General features: G+C 37.8%; 1 protein-coding gene across 1 annotated transcript in view; it reads right to left on the reverse strand.

Moving 5' to 3' along the window:
* Window positions 1-1,251: 1,251 nt before the first annotated feature.
* Window positions 1,252-21,794, reverse strand: part of LOC126298915 (protein trachealess) — a 1,138,333-nt gene continuing 1,117,790 nt past the window's right edge. The window contains exons 15-17 of the mRNA XM_049990456.1: window positions 17,391-17,524; window positions 17,162-17,303; window positions 1,252-2,296 (exon numbers count right to left, since the gene is read on the reverse strand). Coding sequence (XP_049846413.1) covers window positions 2,099-2,296; window positions 17,162-17,303; window positions 17,391-17,524 — 474 coding nt within the window. The 3' untranslated portion in view covers window positions 1,252-2,098. The remainder of the gene's footprint in view (window positions 2,297-17,161; window positions 17,304-17,390; window positions 17,525-21,794) is intronic.

Below are 21,794 nucleotides of genomic sequence, written 5' to 3' on the forward strand. Positions count from 1 at the left end.
TGAAATGATTGTCAGTTATCTAAGCACTGCAAAACTTAACTACCAAGACTGCATGTATCGGAGAAAAGATATTGATTTTCTTGACTTACTTAGTCATTAGTATGAATCCATAAAAACAAATTGTGGAATCACAAGTGTATTTAAATCAGTTCAATAAGTAGTGTCAGAGAATGTGTAATGCAGGAAACAGAGCTGTTTGGGTTTTTAAAGTTAGTACTTAACACACAACAATTTACTTTAGATGGCACAGAGAAGCATTTTGTTGAAAAAAAAAAACCTTATTGCTTACTTTTGAATTATGTATTTTTGCATACGATATCTAAACAAGATTTATTTTTGAGGGACAGAAAACATTCATGAACATCGAATGTGCTCCTGGTTTTCACAGCAATATGCAACCCAAACTAATACATATCATACATGCCAATTGCCAGTGTTATGTTTTTTTCTATAGTTGTATCAAAAACTTTCTCAGTAGTAGAGTTGTTTCTTTGAAAGTTTTTATTGCTCTGAGTTCCCTTTGGCTTGCAATATAAATGAAATTTGATAGTCGCCATGGTCTCAGAATGTTCATTTCTGTCACAAGCTCAAATGTAGAGCTAAAGCTGATGGCTACCAAATGCAGAAATGTGTGTATACTCATGATGCCAATGTTCTCAATTCTGATTTTCACAGCTTTTATGAATCAGCTGAAGTTTCTGTTTTAACTTCATCACCACAGACTATTGCACAGGTCAATGGCACAAAAACTGAAGCAGCCCTCCTTCAAAATAGCACTTCTAACTTTGGTTTATGCATCATTTAGTTATAATGCTAGGCAAAAATACCTATTGAAAAGTGTCCATTACTTACAGTAAAAATCTGATCGTAAATACACTGTCACATAATTCTCATTCTGAAAAATTTCAGAACTATATCTCTTATCAGTAACCATCACATTAACTTCAATCACATTTGAAACACGTAAACACACATATTTATATGTTACATTTTTATATACCATCATACACACATTTCATTACTTTCATTCTAATAACATTTCAGAATTATTTCCATATATGAATGAACAGTAGTGCAGAAAAATTATTAACACAACCATGCACAAAAAACTGACTTTTAACATTTGTTCACTTACACTGAAAAATTGGAAATGTTGGTTCCAATTATTCTGCATAAGAAGATATGCAAAACATATCCTAATACAATTTAACACATGAAACTTTAATAGCAGAAAATGTCAACATTCAACAATTCTTGCCAATAGCTGTATTACTTAATAAATATGGAGACAAGGAAACTACAAGAAAGAATAGGCCTAACTGGACACAATTACATATAATTAATAGCAAAATTCTTCGACTGAGAAAATATACATTGTGAGTCACAGGTGCAATGTGGCACAGGATGTCATTAAAACACAGTTCTGAAGAAATGGAGTCTTCTTTCTTCATGTAACTAATGCTGCTGTTGTTGAAGCTGTAACTGCTTAAACATTAACACTGAATCTAGTAGAATACAACTGAGTGCCAATCACAATTTTTTTTTTTCAGTGTGTGAAGCAGTTAATTGTGAATCTTTGATAGTGTTCTTAACCAGACACAAGAAATTGTAGAGTATTATTATGCTTGAGCTAAGAATACTCCTTGTCATTGACTTTTTAGCCCTCCATTTGGATCCAATGGGGCTGAATCATACCTCTCCATCATCTGTAAAGCAGAACAATCTCAGACTATATTTTAGCTTTGTCTGCAAAAGTATCTGCATTCATCCATGCTGCAGTGACACACCTGCAGCTACAAATATTTCTTCTGCAAACTGTATGACCTACATATGAAGGAAATATGTAAAAGAAAGCTTCCTGTACACTTGGAATGCTTATCACTTCAGTTCCAAGCTCTGTTAAATATTCGGACAGACTGAATTTTCACTATAGTCTCAGAAAACAGAGCAGAAAGTTTACTTTGGCCTGCAGTTTCTTCTCACCCAAATGTGCTCACTAGACACACTCTGTAATATCTTACACTGAAAAATGAACTGTATGTTATATTACATGTGTTGACATTAAGTACAAATATTCTGAAGGGCTGCGTTGGCTGTACTAGGAAGTGGTGGAATACCAGTTGGCAGAGTTCTTCAGTGCTTCTGGGTAGACAGTTGCTGTGGCTGTCACTGTCTTATTAGCTGCTGGATGGTAGAGATGAAATGCTTGTGCTGCCCCATGGTGGTGATAGAATTGTGCCTGATCTAGCGATGAGTATGCAGCATCTAGGGCCGATGGATGTACAGCAGAGTACACCTGTGTAAGAGGACAGGAAGTACAGAATTTGAATTAGAATTCCTATTTTAGTCTCAACAGAATTATTAATTGTAGTTAGAGTACTATAATAAGCATTCTTATAACATGAAAGTATTATGAGATCTTATACATTATCAAAATGCAAACTATGAGTATCTCACATTTTGTATTGTCTCTGAAAAGTAGCAAGAACCAGAAGGAAAAATTGTGCATCAAATTCCAACTTCCATATGAAACTTACTGTATCTACATTAAAGTTTAATAACAGAGAGCAAATATTCAGGCTCTGATTTAAAAAAAGTAGTAATATATTTAAACATATTTTTCAGAATTAGATAATTCTTTACCTGATTTTATTGAAATATTATGTTACTTCATTATATTATGATAGCTATGATATCTATGAGGAGATGATTAGTTGGTGTGCCAATGAGTGAGTTCTAGAATGCAATAGCATTGCAGTATTTTGAAATAACTAGTTTTAATTACATTTGAAAAAGTTCTGTGGAAGTGGAAGGAAAGTCTCTAGTGCTCACCAATACCTTTAATATTATTTCTGATGTGACACAACATAACAATTTCAGGCTTCTAGCTACACACTCCTACATTATAAAAATAAAGTATTTTGGTGATTCAGCCAAGTTGAAGAATTTTCTTCAGAAATTACAGGTTTGCCGACTATAAGGGGCACACAGTCTGTTTTGTAACTGTATATTTCCCAGGTGGGCTGTTACACATGAAATCAGTGTTGAGACATTTTTTCAAACATGTTTTATGAGCCAATAATGGGACTAACATACTCAGGCTAATTAGAACTAAAAGCATGCTTTCCATGGAATGTGAGGTCTGCATTATCTTATATGAACATACACCTGTAAATACTGACAATAAAGGCATTCTCTGTCATTACAGCAGTCTAGGTACTACAGATAAATGATTTAATGTTGTGTTTGTCTGATGCCTGTACATTGTATTTGATATATGTATGTATGTATAGACATTCTGTCTATAACTGTGAGAGATACATAGTAATAAGAAGAGAAGATAAGCTCAATACTAGAGGACTGTGGTTTTTAACAGGTAAATGTCTGAAAAGAAAAATTACTAGAAAATAGTCAACTAAATAGAAAATATAGCTATTATGGACTGGAGGAAACATTTTTGAGACTTCTAGAATAGCTGAGAGGGGGAAAATCTACCATAAATAGAAGAAACTGGAAAATAGGTACATACAAGTTAAAAACAAAATGTTATATTACTTGTGAAGTTTTAAAGTAAAGCTGCATCTCCTCTCACCGTTACAGTCTTCTGGTATGAAATAAGTGCTAATAGATAGGCAGTAATCTTGTGCAAAGCTTATTTGTATAGATGTAAACATTTTCTACTCCTTCAAGGAATTGTTGTGTAATGTGATTTAGTGGGATGGAATATACACTAATGAGCCACAAAATTATAAACACCCTCTACCATGGGGATGGCTATACCTTGCTGATGTTTGGGTTAGTAATACACTTCGAAACTTATATAATTACAGCTGAGGATACAAACAAATCTGTGTCATAAACCATTATGACTGTTGACCAAGTGGTTGTAGACATGGCTAATATCTTCCCCACTTGATAATATTCTCTAACAAGATATTTGTTTCAGTCATGAAATCAGAATCATGTGGCTGTGATTTGAGGAACATGATGATGAAATACAGTTGTTGACCTGGACCTTGAATTTATTGAATGTCAGCTTTATAAAACACAGTTAGGAATTCATGAGGATTAAACAAACAGACAACTAAAAAAGTGCAAAGAATCTGATAAGAGATGAAAGAGAGAAACAAGAATACTGACATATTTAGAATTATAACAGCTAAACCGATCAAACCATTTAGGACAGAAACATACAAACTTCATAGTGTTTGAGTATTGATGGAAATTAGAACCTAGCAAGCATAAATCTAAAATTAAAAATTTTACAATTCACTGTAAATGTTACTGAGAACTATAAGTGCCAGATGTCACACAAACACAATTTCAGCTAAGTACAGAATTTTTATGGGGTGTGACTGCAATTTCCTTTAATGAGACTGAAGCAACAGTGGAATGTAATTATAGTTGGTAAGACCAAGCTCACCTTGAATATAAGTCTGCAGCAGGTATGTCTGAAGTAATCTCCTGTCTCCTTGCATTTTAATGCATATTAAGAGATACATTAAGCTATTTACTAGCTTTGATCTTAAATTATTACACTGTTAAGCACACTACAAGCCTAAAAGAATTAGCGAGTGCTTCAGTGACATAGAAAAGTTTTGTAAGGAATGTTTTTATTTAATCACTTTTTTCTGGATCCACTGCTATTTACTTATCTATGTGTAAATGAACATAAAATAAAATTTCATTAGATTTCTTCTATCTTTTCTTTGTTTATTTATTAGACCACAAGACAATATTCAGGCTGTTGAAATATTATTCAATTCATGACTACTCTCACAGAAGAATAAGATCCAGCTGTACACGACACTAGCTCAGTCAGTACTTTTAAGATGTTTGTGAAACAGGGGCAACATCACCAACAACTGAAGAAGCAATCTGTGTGATTGAGAGGAAGGAAGTTTGAAAGATCTATGAATCTATCTACTATACCACAGAAGCTGAATTTGAATGAAGAACAAAAGAAGATCAGTGCCAGTCTCTTTGGCCAAATATTAGGGTACAAGAGTCTACAGTGGTTTGGCCACTTTAAGCTGACAAATTCCTCCATACTGAGGCCTCCATTCTCAACCTGCTGGAAAATGGTCAAGGAAACATCCAAGGATGCAATGGAAGGATCAGGTATTAACAGTCCTTAAGGAACTGGAGGTGAAGGACTTCCATGTACAGTAGATATCACACACACACACACACACACACACACACACACACACACACACACACACACACACACACACACACACAGAGATGTTAGTGGATTCTTACCATACAAAGATACAGAAATAATTGGACACACGGTTAATGTACAGAAACAAATTCTGATAAGAGGAACACAATACACTTGAAAAAAAAATCCACTGAATTTTTCATTTCACTACAGGAAAATGAGGTGAGATCTATAAATCTGTGGTAATCTTAAAACCCAATATTTGCAATCGTTTAAAACTCTGTCACAAAATTCAGTTTTGCAACAAACAGATAAAACAGACATATACACTGATAAGCTGCCACAATGTTGGATGACATTTGGTGGCACTGCAGGCATGTGATGTGGTAACAAAAATATGTAAGGGGAACAGACATGGATGAGGTACATCCTGGCAAAGGTATGAGCTGCACATGGAGAAATCCATTGAAATGGGTGATTTGACAAAGGGCAGGTTATTATTATGCAGAACCTGTAAATGATTATCTCAGAAATGTTGAAGCTGGTGAAATGTTCATTCTAGGAATCTAAGAAAAGAGGCAAATGGGCCGTGAAACTACTAATAGGAGCTAAATGGTTGGGCATCCATGACTCTTCACAGGAAGTGCATTTCAGAGACTTATCTGCTCTGTGAAGTAGGACATTTGGTGATCTGTGGCATCTCTGCTAAAAGGGCACACTGCTGGTGCATGCACAAGTGTTTGGGAGCACATCATTTAGTATGAATAAAAAGGATTTTCTGTCTAGCTGCAGACTTTGTGAACAATAAAGCCTATCCCTCTTCCTTTTACTAGATTTTCAATTGCAGTATGAGAAGAGGCAAAGGAGAAATACTTTTCTGATATACTCCTTTCCTGGAGAAAATTTTCAACAACGAGAATATATTTTTCTGTCAGTTGTGAAAGGAAAAATATTTTCTAAATTGAACAATGTGATTACAAAATCAAAGAGACACAGTTATCAATAAATCATTGTATTTCAGACTTATGGCTGTTATGTTGCATGGAACATTCCAAAATTTAGCTGTTAGGAACAGTTGCTGCACTGCATAGACCAACAGATTTTCAGTAACAGGAACATTATTGCAGAGCACTGACATTTTAGATATTCTTAATTAATTATACATTCTTTTATTGTACAGTTCAATACCTATGAACTTTTACATATCTTCTCAAAATTTCAGTAGAGTAGTTGGCCAAATTTTACAATCTTTTGGCCAGTTAATTCTGTTGTATATAGCAATTTACATATTTTTTTAAAAGTTAAAGAACTGGGCAAATTCCTTTTTTGTTACTTTCAAAGTCTGAATTCTGTCTTTAATTGCATGAATTTGTAATAGATTTTTGTACTAGATTTCAAGGGGATAGAAACAAGTGGAACACTTGCAGATGAAATTCAAGTTTAAACATTGTAATCCAACAACTACTAATTGCTTATAATTTTTTCCAGCCGCTGTTTCATCTCAGATAAAGCCTGGACATCTGATAAAGATCATTTGCCACTTGTGGTCACTGATGTTAAATGAAACAGCTGCTTTATTACTGCTTCTTAATGATTTTCACAGTGACATGGAACACAATTCTGGATACCTACAGTCTTTTACTTCACTTTTCTGACATTTTATTTTTTATTTAGTCTATTTTGAATAATTTTTTTTTTGCCATGAACCATGGACCTTGCCGTTGGTAGGGAGGCTTGCGTGCCTCAGTGATACAGATAGTCGTACTGTAGGTACAACCACAACGGGAGGGGTATCTGTTGAGAGGCCAGACAAATGTGTGGTTCCTGAAGAGGGGCAGTAGCCTTTTCAGTAGTTGCAAGGGCAACAGTCTGGATGATTGACTGATCTGGCCTTGTAACAATAACCAAAACGGCCTTGCTGTGTTGGTACTGCGAACGGCTGAAAGCAAGGGGAAACTACGGCCGTAATTTTTCCTGAGGGCATGCAGCTTTACTGTATAATTAAATGATGATGGCGTCCTCTTGGGTAAAATATTCCGGAGGTAAAATAGTCCCCCATTCGGATCTCCGGGCGGGGACTACTCAAGAGGATCTCGTTATCAGCAGAAAGAAAACTGGCGTTCTACGGATCGCAGCATGGAATGTCAGATCCCTTATTTGGGCAGGTAGGTTAGAAAATTTAAAAAGGGAAATGGATAGGTTGAAGTTAGATATATTGGGAATTAGTGAATTTCGGTGGCAGGAGGAACAAGACTTCTGGTCAGGTGAATACAGGGTTATAAATACAAAATCAAATAGGGGCAATGCAGGAGTAGGTTTAATAATGAATAAAAAAATAGGAGTGTGGGTAAGCTACTACAAACAGCATAGTGAACGCATGTGGCCAAGATAGGCACGAATCCCATGCCTACTACAGTAGTACTAGTTTATATGCCAACTAGCTCTGCAGATGACGAAGAAATTGAAGAAATGTATGATGAAATAAAAGAAATTATTCAGATAGTGAAGGGAGACGAAAATTTAACTGTCATGGGTGACTGAAATTCGAGAGTAGGAAAAGGGAGAGAAGGAAACATAGTAGGTGAATATGGATTGGGGCTAAGAAATGAAAGAGGAAGCCGCCTCATAGAATTTTGCACAGAGCACAACTTAGTCATAGCTAACACTTGGTTTAAGAACCATGAAATAAGGTTGTATACATGGAAGAACCCTGGAGATACTAAAAGGTATCAGATAGATTATATAATGGTAAGACAGAGATTTAGGAACCAGGTTTTAAACTGTAAGACATTTCCAGGGGGCAGATGTGGACTCTGACCACAATCTATTGGTTATGACCTGTAGATTAAAACTGAAGAAACTGCAAAAAGGTGGGAATTTAAGGAGATGGGACCTGGACAAACTGAAAGAACCAGTGGTTGTACAGAGTTTCAGGGAGAGCATAAGGGAACAATTGACAGGAATGGGGGAAAGAAATACAGTAGAAGAAGAATTTGTAGCTCTGAGGGATAAAGTAGTGAGGGCAGCAGAGGATCAAGTAGGTAAAAGATGAGGGCTAGTATAAATGCTTGGGTAACAGAAGAAATATTGAATTTAATTGATGAAAGGAGAAAATATAAAAATGCAGTAAATTAAGCAGGCAAAAAGGAATATAAACGTCTCAAAAATGAGATCGACAGGAAATGCAAAATGGCTAAGCAGGGATGGCTAGAGGACAAATGTAAGGATGTAGAGGCTTATCTCACTAGGGGTAAGATAGATACTGCCTACAGAAAAATTAAAGAGACCTTTGGAGATAAGAGAACCACTTGTATGAACATCAAGTGCTCAGATGGAAACACAGTTCTAAGCAAAGAAGGGAAAGCAGAAAGGTGGAAGGAGTATATAGAGGGTCTATACAAGGGTGATGTACTTAAGGCAATATTATGGAAATGGAAGAGGATGTAGATGAAGATGAAATGGGAGATACGATATTGCGTGAAGAGTTTGACAGAGCACTGAAAGATCTAAGTCGAAACAGGGCCCCGGGAGTAGACAACATTCCATTAGAACTACTGGGGGCCTTGAGAGAGCCAGTCCAAACAAAACTCTACCATCTGGTGAGCAAGATGTATGAGACAGGTGAAATACCCTCAGACTTCAAGAACAATATAATAATTCCAATCCCAAAGAAAGCAGGTGTTGACAGATGCGAAAATTACCGAACTATCAGTTTAATAAGTCACAGCTGCAAAATACTAACACGAATTCTTTACAGACGAATGGAAAAACTAGTAGAAGCCGACCTCAGGGAAGATCAGTTTGGATTCCGTAGAAATACTGGAACATGTGAGGCAATACTGACCTTACGACTTATCTTAGAGGAAAGATTAAGGAAAGGCAAACCTACGTTCCTAGCATTTGTAGACTTAGAGAAAGCTTTTGACAATGTTGACTGGAATACTCTCTTTCAAATTCTGAAGGTGGCAGGGGTAAAATACAGAAAGCGAAAAGCTATTTACAATTTGTACAGAAACCAGATGGCAGTTATAAGAGTCGAGGGACATGAAAGGGCAGCAGTGGTTGGGAAGGGAGTGAGGCAGGGTTGTAGCCTCTCCCTGATGTTATTCAATCTGTATATTGAGCAAGCAGTAAAGGAAACAAAAGAAAAATTCGGAGTAGGTATTAAAATCCATGGAGAAGAAATAAAAACTTTGAGGTTCACCGATGACATTGTAATTCTGTCAGAGACAGCAAAGGACTTGGAAGGCCAGTTGAATGGAATGGACAGTGTCTTGAAAGGAGGATATAACATGAACATCAACAAAAGCAAAATGAGGATAATGGAATGTAGTTGAATTAAGTCGGGTGATGCTGAGGGAATTACATTAGGAAATGAGACACTTAAAGTAGTAAAGGAGTTTTGCTATTTGGGGAGCAAAATAACTGATGATGGTCGAAGTAGAGAGGATATAAAATGTAGACTGGCATTGGCAAGGAAAGCGTTTCTGAAGAAGAGAAATTTGTTAACATCGAGTATAGATTTAAGTGTCAGTAAGTCATTTCTGAAAGTATTTGTATGGAGTGTAGCCATGTATGGAAGTGAAACGTGCACAATAAATAGTTTGGACAAGAAGAGAATATAAGCTTTCGAAATGTGGTGCTACAGAAGAAAGCTGAAGATTAGATGGGTAGATCATGTAACTAATGAGGAAGTGTTAAATAGGGTTGGGGAGAAGAGAAGTTTGTGGCACAACTTGACCAGAGGAAGGGATCGGTTGGTAGGACATGTTCTGAGGCATCAAGGGATCACTAATTTAGTATTGGAGGGCAGTGTGGAGGGCAAAAATTGTAGAGGGAGACCAAGAGATGAATACACTAAGCGGATTCAGAAGGATGTAGGTTGCAGTAGGTACTGGGAGATGAAGAAGCTTGCACAGGATAGAGTAGCATGGAGAACTGCATCAAACCAGTCTCTGGACTGAAGACCACAACAACAAAAAGTTAAAATAAACTAAGAGTACCATTTATTTGTAATTTATGATAATGTTTCTGTACACACATCTGTATTCCATTTAGGAAAGAAACTTTACTCTTTCCTTATTGGTCAGAATGCAGAATAGATAATTTATTCATTTTGCATCAGTTACCATAAGAAGGTGAGAAACTATGGAATAGCTACTAATATTACAAAAGGCTCTAACTTCTAATTACAAAGATAGCAAACTATTTCTCCCTTTTATGATCAACTTATCAATGTAGTTGTTCCAATTGATTTTTTATTTATCTTAAGATCAGGGACGTTTACACATGAAGTTTAATTTGCTATGTGTAAATGTGGCACAATGTATTTTCACTCTTGTAACAATTATCAATTATTTGAAACTACATATTAAAGTTTTGTGAAAAATAAACTAAAATAATGAGTTAAACTAGTTCATCTTCTATATATCCACCTGGTGCATCTCGCCATGTCATGGACATGGGTGATTTTATGCTCTTGGATATTCAGGCAGGTTAGTGGGTTAAACTAATTATTGTTAACTAATAAGTCACCACACTATCTTTCCTGTGTCTGATTCTTTTGAGGTTTAAATATAAATTACTACGTTTTTTCCAACATAAAAATTATTGTTTTTAAAAAGCTCTTTAATGTATTTGACAGATATTTTGTGCATATCAAAGACTACAAGTGATCATAGACTGAAGTATGATGGATAACATCTTCTATTCATCCACAATCTTGATTTACTTTTTCTCCTCTGCTGCAGTTTGTTTTTATTTATCACAGTCAAACACCAGACACAGAAATGTGAATGTTGTAACGTGGAAAGGATGAATCCATTACAGTTAATGTTTCCTTGTGGAATTTTGTGAACTACATAAAAAATAATTTGTCTTTTAGTCATCTCTTCTTCTTTGTGATCTTACTTAATCTTTCAATGGAAAAAAGTGTACTTTTTGTGATATACACTAGTGTTTGTGGAAATTGTAGAATAAAGGAGATTACATGTGACTAAAATGATCCTGATATCATATCATATGTAAATGGTAATACACATCACTCACCGAATGGTGTATGATCTCTCACTACAACAATTTAGTACTGAGTGAAACTCTCAACATAATGCAAGCACAGTCTCTGAACACAATGACATGAGGTCAAAGAGGACTCAGGTAATTTCTCGGGGACTTTCTCTTTGTATTGCATGAATTTTGGTACACAAAACACTAATGCTGATTGTTGAATGACTCTGATGATACTGATTACCAGAATATAGAGTGTGATTCCATTCAATAGTTTTAGTTGGCAAAGTCATGAAATATATCAACAGAACTGCACAATAACATGTGTTAGTAGACTCATTGTCATATATTAGTAGTGAAGTTTAAACACAGTTAGATCTTTCTATTGAGAAACTATTGGAAATCTGGTTGTTAAGCATTCTTATTGGTCAGTGGCAGTGCCTGCAATAATACATTCTACATTATCAAAATTTTACTTGTAAGTTATCTTTTTTCTCTTTTAGAAATGAGAGCCTTGATGTGAAAGGATCTGCAACAAATCAAACTGATGCATCATAGAGAATGTACATGAGAGATGAAATACTTAATGAGGTAGTTTTAAAAGCATTTTCCAGTTCAAAGTTTTTAGAAACACATGTTCTGAGTGTGGAGGTACTGCTGCTTGAGATTGACATGCACAATTGTGAGGCATGTGAATAAGTGCAAAATGGAGGGCTATCACTCATGGATTAATATCTATATCAGACAATGGTGTAGTTTAAAGCTGGTTGTCTGAGATAATACAAGTTCCTAAAACAATGTTGTGTGTTTTAGACATGATGGTTTTAGCAGGGTGGTATTCATTTATGCATTATACCAGGGAAGTATTCTTGCTGTTTCTCAAGAATACTGTTGTTTCTTAAAAGCGGAGAACTACACTCAGAAGTGTTTTTTGTGTTTTCAGTGAATTTTGTGAGACTATCACTATTCCCAGCATAAAACTTCTACTTAATGTACAAGTAAACAAAACTTGGATGATGTACAATCCATTCTTGAGTCTTTAGAATTTAGTCCTATGAGCACCACACATTGGATGTCACACATATCAGTGTTACACATAAAAAAGTATGACAAATATCACATCAGCATGGGTTGTATAATTTATGTTAGCATATCAGTGCATGCAGTACCTTCACACAAGCAATAAAGCTGTGTGATTCGAATCTTGTTAGTGGGTAATTGCTGAGCTGGTGAAGCTAGTTTCACTCACGACGGCATCAACAACACTGGAAACTTACAGTGGGGTTTGATAAAACCACAGATTAGTTTTTATGATTCTGTCACTGTAAATGTGTTGTGGAATTTGATTGAGAAGTGATTAATTGGTGCTATTTTTTCACCAAATAGTCTTACAAGACTCACATGTGGAGATTCCTGCAAAATGAGTTGTGAGTGTTTCTGAGAATCATTCATTTTGTTACATGACTGGATGGTTTTTTTTTTAGATTTATTGGTCCCCTCCACATTCTACTCATCAAAGAACACATCATCTGAATCCAACATTCCCTGTGCAGTGGACTGACCACTTTCATTAGCCACAAAATTTGTTGCTCTTTAACGTATAACAGTTTTGCTTGTAAGAACTGGTTGTAAAACAAAGTCTATGGAGAAAAAGTAAGCTCAAAGAAATGAATTAATGGTTAGAGTTATGAAACGTTCTATCAAAATATACCAAGAAGTTCAAAACTGTGTGATTTTTTATTATTTGTGTGTGTATACATGAACAAGCTGTCTTGGTAAGTTATTTGTTTGCTGTTGATCATTTTTATGAAATAATGATGTGTTAAATTCAAGCAGCAGCAATTTTGTCTTGTACATAATGATTGGGAAGAACTGTACTGGAGACATTAGTGATCACAGAAGCTTTCCACAGTAGGGAATGGCTTCAGAACTGAATTGTACAGACACCCACTTTCAGTAAAGGCCAGTCATGATCTGAGCTCAAGACTGTCAAGGAAAACTATTGGCCATTTCTTGAGCATTGAAGTCAAGGCAATGCTGCAAGTGTTCAGACAAATCTGGACAGGCAAGGCTCCCCCCCCCCCCCCCCCCCCCACCCCCTCCAACTTTCTGTATGTCAGATTCTGTTGTTTGCTCAGTAATAGAGAAAGCTTAGAGCATATAACAATGTCTTCCATATTTGCCAAAAACCTCCACACAGATCCTCATGCTAGAGGGTATATTTTTGTGTCTTTCATACTATACTTAAATTGTTCAAGTGATGTCCCATAATAGAGTCAGGAACTTTTATTAAAAAACCAGATGAGCTTGTAGTGGGGACAAAGGAGTCTCACTTGGGAAGAAATGGCAGGGCATTTCCAGTTTTGCTATTTGTCTTACAACCAACTTTGTTTCTATGATGATAATTATGTCCTAGGCAAAAAAAAAACTGAAAACAAAATTTATGGGTAAGTGTGTGTTGATGTGTAAACAGAGTAAAGTCAGTGACTCTTTTACATATACAGTGTACCTACGTCACTATCAATCATAGGTATAGTGATAAACTCTGCTGCTAGAATTTCTTTTTCAGTTTCTGTTCTCTACTCCATTCAGCAAGGATTCAAACCATTAAAACGTCACAGTTCATTTCAGTCGAATGCCCTACCAGAGGGAGTCCCAATTAAGAAGATATAGGAGTGGGCTAAAGTTCTGGCATTTACTTGATAATCGAGGGAAACCACCCAAGAACCATGGTCAGAAATGGTGTGTGTGTGTATGTGTGTGTGTGTGTGTGTGTGTGTGTGTGTGTGTGTGTGTGTGTGTGTGTGTGTGTGTGTGTGTCCTGAAACATCCTGTATATAGAATGTGCTACTGCACTGAAAGGCGTGCCAAAAATTAGTCAGAGCTTTTTGTGTCCTTTCCTCTGCTTACGACTCTTAGAATAACAATATTCAGTTTGACAAAATAGAAAAGATAGAAAAAAATTGTGGTGTTAATTTACAGAGGTACAGCATCTGAGAAAACTATTCACTCTTTCCTAAGAATAAAATGAAGGTAGTCTTCTGTACTCAAAATTAACTTCAAGATAAACTATGACATAAGGAAAGAGCAGTTCATAATAAATGCACAGAGCTTTGCATACGTAAGACTAAATGTGGAAAAAATTCTATGTAGGCCAAATGAGGATATATCTCATTTTTCCTAAAGGATGCCATATGGATGCACTTGAAGAACTTGGAACTTACACCAATTTGAAAAAAAATATATCCACATCAGTTATGAAATTATCATAGTGATATCTGTAACAACATCATCAAGTATTTACTGAACTGTTATAATGGGTCTTCTCTCTACTTTTCCTTTCCCTTTGTTGGATTCAATTTTTCTTCTGGTTTGCATGTGTCTAATAGAATCTTGACTTAACTGTTATTTCACCCTAGCTGTTTAGGGTAGACTTGTGACTACCAAGTACCTGCTTATTACTTACTGGTTGCGTTTGCAGGCTGACATCATCTATACAGTTTCTAGAGTACATTTAGCACACATATGCCACTAGTTACACATCTTTTTACTAGTTTTCACTTTCAGAAGGCTCTCTCTCACAATAAGCTTTATATTATTGTTATTTTAAATGTTAAATTTGTGATTTATGAGTTATCCATTTTATACTGTCATGTAGTCAACTGTAGCCACAAGTTTCATTTATGTTCAGATTCTGCTTGCAACTCCTGGCCAGTTCTGTTGACTATCTTCTAAATGTATTAGGTGCGTATAGTTGTGCAATCAAATGAGCAAATGAGGTGCGGCAGTGATTAGCACACTGGACTCACATTTAGGAGGATGATGGTTCAAATCTGCATCCAGCCATTCTGGCAGAGGTTTTACATGGTTTCTCTAAATCACTCAGTGCTGCGGCACATGGTTCCTTTGAAAGGGTGTTGCTGATTTCCTACTTCATCCTTGCAACAAGGTGAACCTGTGCTTCATCTGTGATGACCACAATGTCAATGGGGCATTAAATCCTTCTCTTTCTTTCTTGCTTCCTTTCTTCCTTATAGTTGTGTACAGAAGTTAGTTTCCATTTGTAATTTCATTTCCTACTACAGCAACCACCTGATTATCAATATGTAGCTTATCCATGCATAGGTTAGCGGTTTTAGAAAGAATAAAACCCAAGTCTGAGGAATTCTGTTATAATTAGAACAATTAGTTTCGTTTAGAATACAGTATTATATATGCACCTCATGTTTTACTGCTGGAAGATGATGCGCCACCCTTCAGTTAAAGTGCCTACTCATCTGATTGATCTTCTGAAATAAACTCCTTGTAATAAAACGTAGATGATGCCTATGAACCTGGATTTTAGCAGGTAAGTGATGTGGATATAATGCACAATGTGTATTCGGTACAGGAAGACAGTAATGATGAAGCGGTTGAGGCTCCTGTTAATACATACACCAGACCAATGATATGCATTGATATGTTATTAGATTATGCAGGACAAAATTCGTTTCTCTGACTTTCCATAAAATGAGAACAGTTATCAGGAAAAAAGTGAATGAAAAATGGACACATAAATAAACTGGATGATTATCTTCCCAAAGTGAACTGAAAGCATATAATGCAAAATACAGGATGTTTTAAGTGTAAGCAAAGCAAGGGTCCATGTTCTTGAAAAAAATGGCCAACCATAACTGACTGGGCACTGTGTTATCCTCTGCCAGTGGTGTCATTGTGCTGCGGCATGGGAGGGCATGGGGTCAGCACGCAACTCTCCTGGTCACTGTTGGTTTGCTTGATCTTGAAGCTACTATTTCTCAATCAAGTATGATGGCGTGATGAAAAGTAATGCCTATGAATTGTTTATGTGAAAACTCTTGAGGCTTTTTAAAATTAACGAATGTATTAACATACTATATCTTTATTCTTTGTGTCCACATATGTATTTCTCAACATAGTGAACCTAGCGATGAACATATTTCTCCCAATAACAGACCAATTTGATGATGTCATCACTGCCGAGTATTTGACTCTCACCTCTGTTTGCACCGCTTCACCACTATCAAAATGAAGTCCTCTGAAGCTTTCTTTAACTTTTGGAAGCAGATGAAAACCGAATGGGGCGAAGTCGGGACTATACGGAGGATGATCGATTACAGTGAACCCAAGACATCAGTTTGTTTCATAGTCAAGCAAAGTGGATGAACTCTTTGAATTCGAAATTCGATTACGGCATGCCATTTCACACTCACCGACATAGTTACGTTACACACCGCAATTTTACACCCTACGATTTAGAACCCTCTAGTGCCAGAGGCTTGTAGTTTTGTTTAATCTAAAAAGTCTTAAGAGTTTTAACATAAAGAATTCGGAGGCATAACTTTCCAGCATATCCTCGTAGTTCCTTGACTGACATCATGAGGTGGAATTTAAGTGTACCGCCGCGCGGGGTAGCCGTGCTGTCTGGGCGCCTTTTCACGGTTCGCGCGGCTCCACCCGCCGGAGGTTCGAGTCCTTCCTCGGGCATCAGAGTGCGTGTGTTGTCCTTAACGTAAGTTAGTTTAAGTAGTGCGTAAGCCTTGGGACCGATGACCTCAGCAGTTTCGTGCCTTAGGAACTTACCACAAATTTCTAAATTAAGTGCACCATTGTAAATAAATTGCCAGTTTCTGGAGAATAACACGTAAGTTATGTAGTGGGTTTTCTATTGTGACACATAGCACGTTTTGTAAGGAGCAGTTTCCGGTATCTTGGATTATCTGTGTTAGTTGGTTATCCGTGCATTCTAGGATCCACATTAAAACAGGGAGCTTGCTCCAGTTTACCGTCTCCCTGTCTCTTTGTTTTTAAACAGATCGCCTGGTAATGAGTTGCTAAGAGGTCGAGACCGGACGAGACCCGAGGGGGAAAAAATACAATAAGAGAATTTAGTTCCCCGAAAGCTCTGGAGAGCGAGTAAGAAAGGTAAGTGGTGTCAACGAATCTACCGAAGTAACTATGTATGCGAACCTGCGGCTTAAGAGGGAGCGGCTGAGCGGGCAGCTCGTACTGGTAACCGTCGAAGAGCTGCTGCTGGTGCTTGTCGCGCGGCGACACGGACGAGGGCGGAGTCATGGCCGAGTGGTAGTCGTAGGCAGTGGCGGCGGCGGCGCTCGAGGCGGCGGCACCCGCCCCCGCCGCCGCCCCCGCAGCCGCCCCCGCGCCGGAGGCCGCGGCCGCAGCGGCCGCCGCGTACGACGACACGAGGCTGCTGAAGGCCACGTCGCCGCCCGCCGCGCCGCCGCCGCCCGGCGCCGCCGCCGCAGCCGCCGCCGCCGCCGCCGCCGCGTACGAGCTGCCGTCGCTGCCCGGCGGCGTCGGCAGGGGGCCCACCTGCGAAACAGCCCGCTGCTGCTCACTGCGTCGCGAAACGGCTAAACTGTTCCAAAACACCACGCCCCTTGCACCAGCTGTCTCTTCCGAGAGTCATCAGGCTCATTTCTCTCGTGTTCCGGCAGATATTTCCAACTTCGTTTTTGCAATCTGTAGCTGTAGTCGGCCACCCCCACAGTCAACGGAAAGAGTCGTTGAGTCGTTTTGTTTCCATTTACAAACAAAGTTTTTTTTAAAAGAGGCATTCTACGTGCCCATTCGATAGAGTGGTTCCGAATTAGTCCAGTGTGATATTCGGTTTAGCGATATGTAATAACAGGGACAGTAAAACAAGAAAAATAACTAGTAGTCCGGCTGCGACTGACTAGCGCTGCTGCATGGCGGTAGCAAAGAGCGGCAGGCCATGGCGGCACACGAGACGGGGTAAACCGGGCAACGAAGGAGAGATGAACTAAGTTTTTACTGTGTCCATGTTAATACATACATCTAAGCTGAATATCGCACTAGACTAATTTGGGACCGCTCTATCGAATGGTCACACAAAATTCCTCTTTTCACACGACTTTTCTTTGTAACAGGAAACAAACCGAATCTTTCCGTTAATACTGGTCGCTGCATCAAAGACGTGATGAGCAGTACTTTTTTTGGGCTGACTCAAGCTACACACTGCAAGAACGAACTGCAAATATTTGACCAAACACCAGAGAGAATGTTTCTGACGACTCCTAAGAGTCACCCGATATATCCAGATTTTATCTTTAGTACTTACATTGAATTAATAATCTTATTAAACTTTTAAATCTCCGTGACTGTTTTAATCATGCTTGGAGCTCCGGCGACAAACTAATGGATCGTACAGGTAAGGACAAGGGAAAACCGTACAGTTTTATGACCAATTTCGATGTTTTTTTTTGTCAGTTTCGGTGCTGTTTTTACCCAATTTTGATGTTATGTTTTACCAACTTCGATGTTATTTTTTGACTGTTTATTTTGATAGTACCCTACGTTCTTCATTTTTGTCTCATTTAATAGTTTTTCGGTGTTATATTGGAAATGCAAATACACATATCAGTTACTTTGTGCAGATTAGTTATCAGAAAGGTTAATTATTAGAATAAAGTAAAACCAGCAACTAGCCACCGTCAATAATGTTATTTATTAAGAACAAATACCACTGTTACCTGATTCGAACCGGCAGGTCCATCACCAAACAGATGATCAGATTCTAAATTTCATGCAGCTCATGCTGTACATGTCATGTTGATTGATTTCATCGTCGCGAAATTTCCTTGTCGTGGTGATGCCCTATGACAAGGAACTTCCAGGAAATCAGCCAACATCACGTGTACAGCATAACCTAAATGAAATTTTAAACTACATAGCATTTCATGAGGAACCTGTCGGTTCGAAACAGGTAACGGCACTATTTGTTCTTAATAAATTCCATTATTAACAGTGGCCGGATACCCTTCTTTATTTTAAGAATTAAACTCTATTTTGAAACAGCCATTGTATACCATGTCAGTTTTTGACAAAACTGAATTACATTTATTGACTTCAAATGTCCCGTGCTGTGACTGACTGATAGAAGCAATCCGAGCAGGCGCCGTGTTATTCGTTATGTATCTTTGCAAAACTGAAGTGCATATTTGGCGGTTTTCGTAGTTGTATTTGCTTACTATGAAAATCTGCAGTGTAAGTGCAGTATCGCATTAAAAGAGCTCTCCAAAACGCATCATGTTTTGGATCGATTTTCTGCGATGTCGGTAAATGTGCTGTAAGCGGATAAGACTTCTTATCTTAACCGACTTCGATCGAAATATTGTAGTTTAAGCTGACGTCGCATCTAGGAAATCAGTTTCGTGCACTAGAAATGATCTGTAACTATAAGGTTACGCGCGAACCTCAACAGTGAGCAAAAAAGGTCTAGATGCAGCTTCAGCACCAAAAATCCATCAAATACCAAATCCTGTCTCGGGCAAGGACGTGTGTGATGTCCTTAGGTTAGTTAGGTTTAAGTAGTTCTAAGTTCTAGGGGACTGATGACCTTGGTAGTTAAGTCCCATAGTGCTCAGAGCCTTTGAAGCATCGAATACCGATAGCAGTAAACTGATGCTTTCAGATTCGTGACATTTCCAAAAGGAAACGGGGTAAATGCATAATTACGCGATAGTTAGTAAAAACCACTAATTTTCCGTTATGTCAGTAAAAATTGCCGATTTCCTGTTGCTTTTTGCGTTATCGTTGTGCGAAATTTTCATGACCCTGCTTATACTAGATATTTGACGGCGTGAACGCCACGCTCTTTTATGTGAATGAGAATATAATTGTCCCATGGGAATTTTTTGCTGTAATGGGAACAATAAATTATTAATTATAATCAGTACAAAAAGCACGCTACTTAAGCTGTCATGCTGTTAGCCGGCTGGGAAATATTTATGTGTAGTGTCCCCCAAGATTCTATCTTAGAGTCTGTTTTGTTGAGTATGCTAGCGACTTATCAGTAGCGTTGCTGAATTCTAATTTCTTGAAACTGGAAACTGATAAAATTTTTTTGATAAATGACAAGTCAAGCATAGTTTTAGAAAAGACAGTTAATGAAACTTCCATGAAGATTGACGAGTGGTTTTTAGCCAATTCATTGCCATTAAACTTTGAAATGCCTCGCTGTGTTTATTCCATCTGCAAGAGACTTTCAACTAGCATTCTATAAAATAAGATGACATGGAGAAAGAAGACGCTGACACCGTCAAATTCCTGGAATTGATTGCAAATTCGACTGAGAGGAACACGCAATACAAATAATTCTGAAACGCCTAAGCAAGTCCATCTGCAATATGATGCCATCAGATAGAGTGAAAATAGATGGAACTTGGCGTAAATTGTTTAATTTTCTTCAGTTACGTCATACGGTGTTGTATTTTGGAAAAACTCATTAGGAAAAGTAAGATAGTGTGTAACATGATTATTGGTAGTGTAAATTTAATAAAGCTCGGCATAAACTTGGCCAAATAATTGGGTATACTGTCAGTTAGAAGGGTATTGATTCTTTAATGAAATTTACAGTAAATGGGACAGCTTATCCATTTTATCGGACAACAGCCTGGATGACAGAGTTAGTACTAGAAATAACGGAAACCTACATAAAGACTTACACACACATACTTTGATCTGATGTATACATTATTTAAGAACAGTTATTTTCAATAATATACCATAAATCGTGAAACGTTTATTTACTAGTTAAGTACGGGGGTTGGAACTTAAATAGTGGCAAGTATTTACTCACAACCGATGCAAAAGAGTTACATGTTTACACCTGTTACTGTCCTTCAAATTAGTTACCAGCGTTTTGGAGAACCCGTTGCCAGCGATGTGGAAGGCGTAGTGTACCGTTAGAAGAGCCTGTTCTGCTGTTGGTGCGAATGGAGCGGTCTACTGCCTGTCGAATCTCTGGAAGCGAATGCCACGAAGTGGTTCCTTTATCTTCGGAATCAAATCAAAGTCACAAGGACTTAAGTCAAAGGAATATGGTGGATGGTACAGTACATCCCAGTCCCATCGACCGAACAGAGCAGCCGCAGCTTGCTCTGTATGCGCCCGTGCATTGTCGTGCAAAATGATGGGTGGGTTGCTCAAAAAGTGTCGCCGCTTCTTTCGCAAAGCTGGTCGCAGGTGATGCTCCGAAAATGAACAGTAATACAGTGCATTGACGGTGTGCCGCGGAGGAACGTAATGCGTTAGGATAACACTATCGCAGTCGTACACGAGAATCACCATAACTTTAGACCGCCCCATTCGCACCATCAACAGAACAGGCTCTGCTAACGGTATACTACGCCTTCCACATCGCTAGCAACGGGTTCTACACAACGCTGGTGACTATTTTGAATGACAGTAACAGGTGCAAACATGTAACTCTTTTGTATCGGTTGTGAATAAATAGTTGCCACTATTTAAGTTCCAACACTCGTATGATTTAAAATGAGCCTTTAGGATTTATTGGACTGCCGAATTTCTTAGAACAACTAATAGTTATATAAATCATTTAATATGAGCTCTATCCAATATTCGATTATTGAACGTTTGAAGTTTAGTAAATCGGGGAATTCGATCAGTAGCCCTTTTGGATGTTGGGATGGTGGACTTTCTGAAATGGACGTGCCCGTTCCAAAGTATTACTAGTTTATGAGTTCAGACACTTTATGAACCACCGTGGTCCACGAAGTATTTCTTCCGATACGGAAAACTGAATGAGCTAGAGTATGAG

Source organism: Schistocerca gregaria, chromosome X, assembly GCF_023897955.1.
Source record: "Schistocerca gregaria isolate iqSchGreg1 chromosome X, iqSchGreg1.2, whole genome shotgun sequence".
Taxonomy (NCBI): Eukaryota; Metazoa; Arthropoda; class Insecta; order Orthoptera; family Acrididae; genus Schistocerca; species Schistocerca gregaria.